The 10,977-nt window shown below is 33.9% G+C and overlaps 1 protein-coding gene across 5 annotated transcripts; it reads right to left on the reverse strand.

Annotated features, from left to right (window-relative positions):
* Positions 1 to 1,650: 1,650 nt before the first annotated feature.
* On the reverse strand, positions 1,651 to 8,068 carry LOC123223847 (serine/threonine-protein kinase BSK2-like). Of its 5 annotated transcripts, none has more exons than XM_044647258.1 (10): positions 7,788 to 8,068; positions 7,493 to 7,707; positions 7,141 to 7,410; positions 6,395 to 6,500; positions 5,895 to 5,980; positions 5,160 to 5,348; positions 4,892 to 5,036; positions 4,408 to 4,521; positions 2,857 to 3,712; positions 1,651 to 2,153 (listed from the first exon to the last, which is right to left on the reverse strand). In XM_044647258.1, the coding sequence occupies exons 1-9, from the start codon at positions 7,867 to 7,869 to the stop codon at positions 3,642 to 3,644; spliced, it is 1,278 nt and encodes a 425-aa protein (XP_044503193.1). In that variant the 5' UTR covers positions 7,870 to 8,068; the 3' UTR covers positions 1,651 to 2,153; positions 2,857 to 3,641. The 5 variants fall into 5 exon arrangements, with proteins under 5 accessions (XP_044503193.1, XP_044503192.1, XP_044503189.1 ...); XM_044647257.1 differs by having other exon boundaries at positions 4,878 to 5,036; positions 7,496 to 7,707; positions 7,788 to 8,067; XM_044647254.1 differs by having other exon boundaries at positions 4,878 to 5,036; positions 7,788 to 8,066.
* Positions 8,069 to 10,977: the final 2,909 nt, after the last annotated feature.

The following is a 10,977-nucleotide window of genomic DNA, read 5'->3' on the forward strand; positions in this document are numbered from 1 at the left end:
TGGGAGATTTAGTATGAGTAATGCTAAGATGGTTAGTACACCTCTTGCTACACACTTTAAATTAAGCTACAAGCAATGTCCTTCTACTGATAAGGAGAAGGAAGATATGGCTAGAATGTCATATATGTCAATTGTAGGAAGTTTAATGTATGTGATGATTTGCACAAGGCCAGACATAACACATGTCATTGGTGTTATCAGCAGATTTCTTTCTTGCCCAAGAAAGGAGCATTGGAATGCAATAAATTGGATCATAAGGTATATGTGTGGCATTTCTAATATGAGACTTAGTTTTGGAAATGGTGAGCCAATGTTAGTTGAATATACAAATTATAATATGGCAGGTCATGTGGATACCTGCAAATCTACATTAGGTTATTTGATCACATTTACAAGTGGTGTTGTTTCTTCGCAATCAATGTTTCAAAAATGTGTTGCATTGTCTACAACAAAGGCAAAATTCATTGCAGTAATTGAAGCTTGTAAAGAGTTGCTATGGATGAAGAAGTTGTTAGGAGAGCTTGGTTTCCGTCAAGATAAGTATGTTTTACTTTATGACAACCAAAATGTTATTCACCTTGTTAAGAACTCTGCATTTCATGCAAAATCAAAGCATATTGATGTGAGGTATCATTATATTAGAGATGTACTCAAGAAGAAGTTATTAATACTTGATAAGGTACACACCGATGATAATGGTTCAGATATGCTAACAAAGATTCTATCAAGGGAAAAGCTACAGAAATGTTGTCTAGTCGTCAAGATGGCGAATCCCTCCACATAGTCAGTAAGGAGGAGATTTGTTGGTTTGGGTTTCTTTTCATGTGGAAGATGGCTCAAAGTTCACTTGTTAAAAAGTAAAGCCCAATTAAGTTTTTTTTTCTCACTTGGATGAAGGCTAAATTGATAATCTTATTGACCAATTTAAGTGATTAAATATCAAAAAAAAAATTAGGGCAAGAAACAGCATGAGAATCAGTTTTTCATGATAGAAAACAAAAAAGAAAAAGTACAGATTTTCTAGGTAAGAGTAGTCCATCTAGGTTTGATCAACAAGATCAAGGTCAATCCATCATTCAATTGAGCAATAATTTTACAAATATATTCGAAACTCATTGATCGCATTTTAAATGATGGAGATCGGATTTGGAATCCTGAAAAGTTGTCTTTCAACCCTTTGAACACACCTTTGTTTTGGTGGGATTTTTTTGTAATTGTTGTAAAAACTTGTTGCTTTTGCCAAGCAGATTTTTTTTTTTTGAAGAGTCATGGATTTATGTCTGTAGTTTTATCTAGAAAAAATTTGTATCCAATCTTTTTGATAGTGGAAATTTGTTAGTGAACTACAGTCCTATGGCTTTTCCTCTCTCATTTTGAGGGGGTTTCCACATTAAATTTGTCCATGTTTTGTGCTGTTCTTTTGACTGCTTCCATATTTTTTAGTTCACACAAATTGAGAGAATTATTATTCCGTTGAATGTTGATTGATTGTGTGATTTTTCAATTAGGTTGTGTCTTTGTGTGGTTTCTCCCAACATTTCTATTAAGAATCCACATTCAATTTGAGTGTGGGGCACCCAACCCATAAAAGTCACAAGATCAAGTATATCTAACTGAAAAAGAATACTGATGGAATATAAAGATACAAGAGACACACAAATCTACATTCATTCATGAACAGAAGAAAACTTCTCCACAGAAATCCCAGAAATCTGTTTTTAAACTATTGAAACCAAGCATCGCATTTGGGCAGTGCCCATGTACAGATTATAATTTGATGCACACAACACAATACAACAGAATATGACACCAAAAAAATAAAAATAGAAGAGAGATTTTGCAATAAAACAGAACCTGAACCTGCTGTCTCTATTAGTCCAGTCTAACCCTTCAATTCTCTAAGTGTGTCCAATTGGCATTAATGTCAGCTGACTCTAAATATGTTATTGAAATCAGTTCGGACCTAAACTTCTCGGCTCCATCAAATCCTCTGTCGCCCAGCTTTTCACCGTTTAAACATTCTGATGAGAGTTTAAAAGCAAGAGCCTTGTCTGGTACAGAATAAGAGATAGCAATCAGTGACTCCCGCGTGATTTCCTCACGAGCCTCCTTGCCAAGTGCTGATTTATCCATAAAATGACTATCCGCTTTTCCTACATCAACCCATTCTTTTGGAACTGATCAATTGAAACATCGAAAGTAGAATAACACAAAACTTGCATCACCAAAATGTACAGCCATTAGAAATAACTTTATCCAGCAGTATATGGGGTCATCGCCGGTGAATATGCAATAATTTTCATGAATAATTTACTGAAACCAAACTAATCTGTAGAAAATACAACATGGGAATTGATAGAATTATTGAAATTGGCATCATAGAATTTCGGTTGATAGCAAATGTATTATATATATAATTTTAAGATATACGCCTACATCAATGATTACTTAATGTTGTTGTTTATTAAAAATTAAATTACACTTTATGCCACAATTAAGCAAGATTGTAGGGTGATAAAGCATGGCAGGTAATTGAAGAAAAGAATATCATTCATCACTGCTTGCAGATTCTAACAAGATGATTAGTTTGGTCAAGTATTTGAAGGCAAGGACAAAAGAAATTTAAATGAAGAATTAAAAATAAAAATCCATAACTAAAGTTACTTTAATACATGCAGTGCAGCCATGAATATACACAGTTAACCTGATCAACTCAAATAATCAATTATATTAATTAGAAACAAGTCAATAATGAAGAGACAGATAGCCATAAACCCTAACACGAAATTATATTCAACATATCAACGATTAATAAACATAAAGATGAATTAAAGATCAGAGAAAGAGAGAAAGTACCGAAGAGATGAAGATTCCCGATACTTGAATGCAAACAAACAAGCACGGATACTTCTTTCCATATTTAAGGACAAGAAACTTATTGACCTATCAAGATTTTTGAATTATCTTTTCCATGTCACTGCCACGTCCATTTGACCAATGAATCAATCTATCAATGACCACTTGTCCTGTGCTGTCAGTGTAGCAAACAAACATTTGGGCCTCACCTATCCACCGGCCCATACTATTTCAGTTTTTAGAAATCCGACAAGATGACAAGAATCATTCCATGTACTATTTTAAATTTTCTAATAATGAAAATCAATATGAATCATGCATGCTAGTTGAAAAATTTTTTAAACTAAATGCTGATCTGCCAATTCGTTCACTTGCACTCTCAATTCAACTCATCAACAAATCAATTTCAAAACCAAAACCACATAATAATAATAATAATAATAACAGGCCTACCCCCATACACTAAACTTTAAGTTGAAGCTTGTCGGTCGCTTCTCTTCTTATTTCTTGCTATTAATCATCTTCTTTTATACATTTCTTGTATGTGTTAAAAATATTTTGCCCACAAGACATCAACTGAAAAAGAACCCTTTAAAATAATCATCTAAATCCGCCAGCTATTCTGCTTCTTTGCTTCAAAGGATGCTCCATCATTAAGCATATCCTGAGCATCACTTTCCATCCCAAGCTTGTTTAGTGCAAGAGCTTGCATGTAGAACGCAGTAGGCCACTCTGGTAAGCACACCTGAGCCTGCATTGCATCTCTCAAAGCAAGTTCTGCTTGTTCAATCATCAGGTATGACAATGCTCGTCTCACAAACACAGTACCCGAAGGAACAGACATCATTGATACCAGCTGAATTTAGAGAAATATAAATAAATAAATAAATAAAACAGTAAGAACATTCACATTTCAGTGAATTAACAAACTTATCCACCGTATAGGAGTAGCAGTTGATCACCAAAATAGAGATCAAACAAGAAGCGCACACTAAACAAAAGATTTCCAAGAGAACACACATACCTAAAACTTAAAACTTTTAATCAACTTATTATGACCATGAAGTGCATAAAAATAGATTAATATCGGGGATGCACCTTTGGACACTAAATGGTGAAAAGTGAAAGCTTAACCTGTGTCATTAACATGTCAAACCCACAGACCAAGTTCAACTTGAATAGGTTCATAAATACGGCCTAGTAAACGATATTTGTTCTTTTGCCATTTGCTCAGTATATGATGCATTATTTTTTCTATGCTTTGTGGGGTGAGGTAGGTGGAAAGGAGGGAAAAGGTGTAATGCTAGGAGTTGAATGAATTAAAAAAAAGGTTTTTTAACTCAGGCCCCTGGTATTGAAGGTCAACAAGGAATCAAAACACAGATACAAACTATTATCCAATTTCAGCTATCCAACTAATATTGGGAAATAACCAAAAATACAAATATTTAGGTGTAAGCAAAAGTTACTTTTACCCAATTGACAAACCTCCAAATGTCAACCTCAATCATGACAGTAATCATGTCCAAGAGTAGAGAAAGAGGAAGGTACCTTTGAGTAATAGTCGATAGCATTCTTGAAATCCTTGTCTCTGAATGCAATATCCCCAAATTTTTTTGTATTCAACATGTCTTGAACTTGTTGCGTCCATTCTTGAAAAGAGAGCTTCAATAAAAACAGATTTGCAGCAAATGAGATCATTAAAAGAAAAAGACCACCAGAACACCACACATGAAGAGATCATTGAAACACAATAGTAATCATTTCACAATACAAAGGGACCACATTTTCACCCTATATTATAGAGAATCCGCAAACACTTAATAGTACTGTTTAAAAAACCCATGGAAAGTTGCTGGCAGTTTCATTCAGGTAAAAGGAAAAAAAAATCAATAAAGCCAGTTTGCACTTCTGAACACTCAAAAACAATGCTAATTCATTCACTTCATTTTTTCTAGTCCACGTGTCCAACAGATAGTAGAATAACATAGTAGCAATGCAGAGAGAAGATCAAGGTGCACCTCATTTTCTGCACCTTCTTCATCTTTATAACCAGTTTTAAGCAAAATATCATGCACTGCAGTAAGATTCATCCTTGCACAAGCTTTCCCAAGGGGGGATAGCATAGTTGGCAACGCCGCTTGAGTTTTCAGTAGACCCATTAGAACATGTGATGCAACCTAAGAGAATTTTAGCAAACAAAAACACCTTAATTAGCAGGCTCTGTCAATAATGCATCTGTGAATCAAGAAAAAAACAGTACACCAACTTCCAGCTATGTCCAAAGGCATTTTATATTTTACCTCCATCTGCTTTTGGAGGGGTGCCACTGCCGAAACAAGAAACTTAACATCCGGTCGATCTTTAGCCTCATATTGGAGACATTTTGAGGCTAGTTCAACCAATCGAGTAGCATCATCATTGGCATATTGTCCTTCCAATGACGAATCCATTAATAATAACAAATTTTTGCCCCTTATTAAGTCTAATGCCTGAGAAACAACAATGATGTGATGAAGTCAAACATAAATCATACCAGTTTTAGTCAAGGCCTAATTATAATTGATTACTATATAAAATTGACTGAGCCTGTGTGTCAATTTCTGTGAACCAGATTTCCTATCTGTACATCACATACAACTGAAAACACATCAAGGTAGCCTACCTACGACTAAGAGATCCAGTTACTGCAATACCATTTACAAAAAAAAAAAAAAAAAAAAAAAAACCCACCTCTGATTCAAAAAGAATCTGGATATCTTAAATTTTCTTTGTTGTCACATTATTCTATAAAATTCTTGTAACCTATCCAAAATTTGCCAATAACAACTCATTTTTATGCTAAAATGGTTGTGCAAATACACCTTCACATTGGTAGGCATAAAATGGCAAGAATTACTTGATCCAACTGGTGTTTCTATCTCAATAATAATCCACATGCAGAACCAATAGGAGACATAAGACTGTTAAAAATAGTACTCAGTAAAGAGAATTGAACTAAAATTCAAAATTAAGATCATATGGCGAATGAATCATACATGGCCTGGAGGTATATGCTTTCCACTCAAAAGGTCCAACAGAACAGTTCCATAGCTGTAGATCACACTCTCTGGAATGACCCTACCTGCAGCATTTGATCACCCAAATTAGAGAGAATGGATATATAATTGTGTGGTCAGAAAGTCTTAGCTTTCTGAATGATTATCTAGAACATGATTCACTGATTTTAAATGCCTCGGCGGAAACAATGACAATGATCTATTCTTGTTTTCATCACAAAACAGAGATCTCAACAAATAAAGTTGCATGGATGGATCACCATGAGTGCCCATGGAGAAGAAAACAATCCTCCCTAAAATTACTGTTTCTCAATGACTTAATATGATAAACTTAAAATTACTTAATCAATTCTAAGTGACTTTTTTAATTGAGAAACACAAATCTTAAACGAAATTTTTTAAAAAGTAAACAGCCAGTCAGATAACTTCAATGTAATTTTAATGTACATAAATATATAAGTGAAATTAGAATGATTTACCTGTCCTTAGAAACTCTGGTGGAGTATAAGCTAAGTTTGTACTGTAGCTTTTTCCATCTCTGCTATTTTTCATAAGACCAAAACTGGATAATCGAGGGCCACCATCCTGCCACAACGATTTAATTAAATTTGACACCAATTTTATTGAGTTTGTTGACACAAGAAAACGGTTCTATAATCAAATGGATGAAGATAAAACCAAATGTGGATTATAAGATAATTTGAAACTTAAATGAATAAACGTTGTTAAACATTTTTCTAATCTCAATAGATAGAAAAGGAAATACTATTCTAGCAATAAAATTTTTTAAAGGAAAAATACTCAAATGGATAATAAAACCAAATATGGATTATATAATACCCTTTTTCTTAGTCTCCAACTTCCTCTCTTAATCTCACAACTTTGGAGATCTTCACAACTAACAATGTCAAAATAAAAGACAAATGCAATAAATATTTTTGAAGATACACGTTGAAAACTGATATCCAAAACAGTTAGATTCAACACCACCAAAAAAATTTATGTTTATGCACCAAAAATTGTTGCTGTGCCAAGTTTTGTAAAACCAACCATCAAAGAGGATTAAGTAAAACAATCTAGAGTTGATGAAAGAATGCAGTTAAATTATAGAAATGTAATAGCATCAGGTAGAATAAGGAACAGACAAGTGGATGTAGTATTGTATTGTAGTATCATCTAGCAAGTCCATACTAAGATAATAGGAATAGTGAAGTGGAAAAGCAACCTCATCGAAAAGAACCCTGTAAGCATTTAAATCATGATAGATATTACGGTTTTGAGAATTGCAATGATCAAGTGCTTGAGCAATATGGTAAGCAACTCTGAGACGCATTTCCCAAGGGAATGGTTGTTTTTCCCAATGAAAGAGGTGCTTGGAGAGGGTATCATTAAGCATGTACTCCGCTACTAATAACCGCTCATCTCCCTCTGCGCAACAACCAATCAAATTCACCAATCTCTTATGCCGAACTTTCCCCACACCACCAGCTTCAGTCTATAAGTCATTATACCAAAGATTGAACATTTATAAATAATGTAATTAAAAAGGAAAACAAGAAAGTGGGTGCTTTCGTTACCACGAACTGATGAGGGTCGGGCCATGACTGCCTTGAGAAGCGCTTGATGGCAACAACACAATTGTTCTTGAGCTTTCCTTTGTAGACAACATTGGGAGCTTTCTCTCCACTCTCCGACACAATTAATTCGCTGCTGAAACCATTGGTGGCGGTCCGGAGTTCAGCCAGGGCGAACTCTTTGAATGCGGGGAGTTGTTCCTCTTCATTAGCATCACCTTCATTCATTAAATAATATTGATAAGTAGAAAAAATATGACACAATTTTACAAAAACAGAGAGAAAGAAGGAACCGTACCTAGATCTGGATTGGGTTCAGGAGGAGGAGGTTGTTGATCAGGAGATGGTAGAAGTGCAGTTTTGGACTGAAAACAGCCCATGACTTTGCTACAAAGACAATAATAGTATTAGTTATCTTCACATTCACATACAAGTGAGTAGTGTCAGATTGCAGAGTGTGAGATGGAGGATGCCTTGAGGGTTGACTGAATGGCTGACTTGGACGTGGGGTGATTGATGTGGAAAGTCAAATTTAGAAACAAAGCGAAGTTGGGTTAAAAGGCACATCAGATAAATTTAATTTTGTTAATACGCCATAAGACTTGTTTCAAACTCTTATCCTAACTTTTAAAAATATAACGTTTTAATAATAAATAAAATTTTATTAAATTTTTCAATTAAAAAGCATGGTAAAACGATTATTTAATAAAATAATTTTAAAAATTAAAATTTTTTAATATTTTTTAATTAAAATTTTTAATTTTTTTATTATTTAAAATTTTTAAAATATTAATTTCATCCTTAGAATTTTAAATTTATTATTGAAAATGATGAGTTTTACTGTTTTTAATCGTATTTATTCTCTCACTCATACTATCTTTTTTTACCGATTTATTTTTACTCATTTATTAATGTAATTACTTTTATATTAATTAAGTTTTTTAATAAAATTTTATTTATAAATAAAATTTTAAATTTTAAAAAATTAAAAAAATTTGAGTTTGTGTGCGCACTTAACTTTAGACGGAAACAAATCCTTTGGCCTTGTTAATAATTAAGACATCAGAGACAGACCGACAGTCACATGACAAGCTTACCAAATAACAGAGTCACGTGAACTGTCTACACTCGACGCAAGTTTCTCTGTTACTGTTATTATGTTATGTTTATGTGTAACTATTTAAACTCTTCTCTGCCCCTGCCTCCTGCGCGGCTACACATGCACTGCACTGCACTACCCTGCTCTCCACTCTACGCTTTCCTCAAAATACGCTGTTATGCTTGTGAGCAGCCCATCACTTTTTGCTACCCCTCCACTCAACAAGTCCAATAGCAAGCCTCCATTCCGTGGCCCAACAACTGCAACATTGTTGGGCCACTCCATTTCCACATACACAGTGATAAGCACAGGCTACACCTCTTTTTATCAATCTGAAAGCTGGAGTTTATATTTGGAAAGCTGAAGGATTATTTTCTATTTAAGTTTTAGTTTAATTTTAAAAATATATTTATAATAGTTTAAAAATTTAAATATTTATTTATGACCTAATTGTTAATAAATTTTTTTATTAAAGATAAAGATAAAATCGTTATTTTATTATTAATATTAAAAAATATATAATTCATTATATTTTCTTCCTAACAACTTCAGTTATCCCGCATAACTTTTAAAAACAGCAGTTTTACCCTCACTCTTGAACTTCAGTTTTTACTATTTCTTTCGATGTCATCTCTGTCCATCTTTGGCCTCCTCTTTCACCTGAATCTAGGGGTGTTCAAAATTATCCGATAACCGAATCGAACCGATTTTTAAACCGAAACCCTAACCGAAAAATAGGTTATTCGAAAAATCGGTTCGGATATCGGTTCAAAAATATATAAAAATCGAATTTTCTGTTCGGTTACCGGTTTGCCAAATTTTCAAAACCGGTTAACCGAACCGAACCGGTTTTTAAAAAATCGAATAAAAATTTAATAAAATATTAATAGAATATTGAATAAATTTTCAAAAAATTAGAAAAAAATAATAAAATATGATAATTTTTAAAATTCGGTTCAAAAATTGGTTAACCGAAAATTCGGTTTGGTTAATTGATATTTTCGGTTCAGTTCAAAATCGGTTAATTTTTAAATCGGTTCGGTTTCGATTCATGATTTTTTTCAAACCGAAAATTCGGTTCGATTCAAAAAATGGGCAAAGCGGTTCGGTTAACCGGTTTTTGTTGTCTATTCATCGCTCTACAGTACAACGCTCTACACCCCAACCTGAATCGATGAGAAAAGATTGTGTAATGAAAAGATGGAGATCTTTTTGTTGTCTATTCATCGCTCTACAGTACAACGAAGAGATTTCTGTCTTTTCATCACACTAGCGTTTCCGTCAACTCAAGTGAAGAAGGAGGCTAGAGATGGATGAAGAGGAAGTTAGAAATTGAAGTTCAAGATGGGGTGCAATTGCTCTTTTTGAAAGTTTTAAGGGGCAACTGAAGTTTGAAAAAAAAATGAAGACCCTAGATTTGGGAGAGGGGGGAGGGGGAATGTTATTTTTTAAAGTTAGAAAACTTTAGTCGGAGATGAAATTATTAATTTTTAAAATCTAAAAAATATATATAATAAATTTATATTTTTTAATATTAATAATAAGATGGTGATTTTACAAAAAATTTATCAGCAACTAGGTGGTTAAATTATACCAACTATTGAACCCTAAATCATTAAATTATATTTCTAGTTTCAATCGGTGGTTATCCAAGACATGATTCGACAGAGATTGCAGCTTGCTGACAACTAATAAACAAGCTTAGTCTTGGATATTCAATTGTGCTTATTTACTTTCTTTAGGCCGCATAAGCTAGTATACACATTTGACAATTTTTAATTTTTCTCTATAAAAACGGAAAACATAAATGAATTCGAACTTTATGTAAATAGTTAATAGAGGAGGTCCTCCTTTCACGATAAGCAAGAACTTTGCATCAAGAAAGCTGGCATCATCATATATGACTGTTTGTATCCAACAATGTATCCCAGCTCTCTGCCCCCAGCAGTTCCTTCCAACACATTTCCTTTTTCTTCTTATGTTATCTCAACCCTTCATTCTTCTTCTTCACCACACCACACCACACACACCACCCCCCCCCCCCCCCCCCCCCTCTTTATGTACACTTCTTACACCCACGTCTTTCGTCGTCAAGCTTTACTGCTTGTTGCTTTTGCCATCTCACTGTCAATACCACTAGCGAAGCCTGTTTTCGGCTATATATTACTGGTTTTTTTGTCGATGATGGGTGCAGAATGCAAGCATGTGTTATCGAGATGTCGATTGACAACTTTAAAAGTCTGCAGACCGAATGATAGTTAGAGCATGTAGAATGTCCGTTTACAGTGCATAGTATATGGTGTCTTAATAATAGTGAAGCATGCTTGGATATATCATAAATGTTGGGTGAGAAGTCTTTTCCTACTATCAGTATCACTCGTGGGGTTGG

This window comes from Mangifera indica, chromosome 8 (assembly GCF_011075055.1).
Source record: "Mangifera indica cultivar Alphonso chromosome 8, CATAS_Mindica_2.1, whole genome shotgun sequence".
Classification (NCBI taxonomy): domain Eukaryota; kingdom Viridiplantae; phylum Streptophyta; class Magnoliopsida; order Sapindales; family Anacardiaceae; genus Mangifera; species Mangifera indica.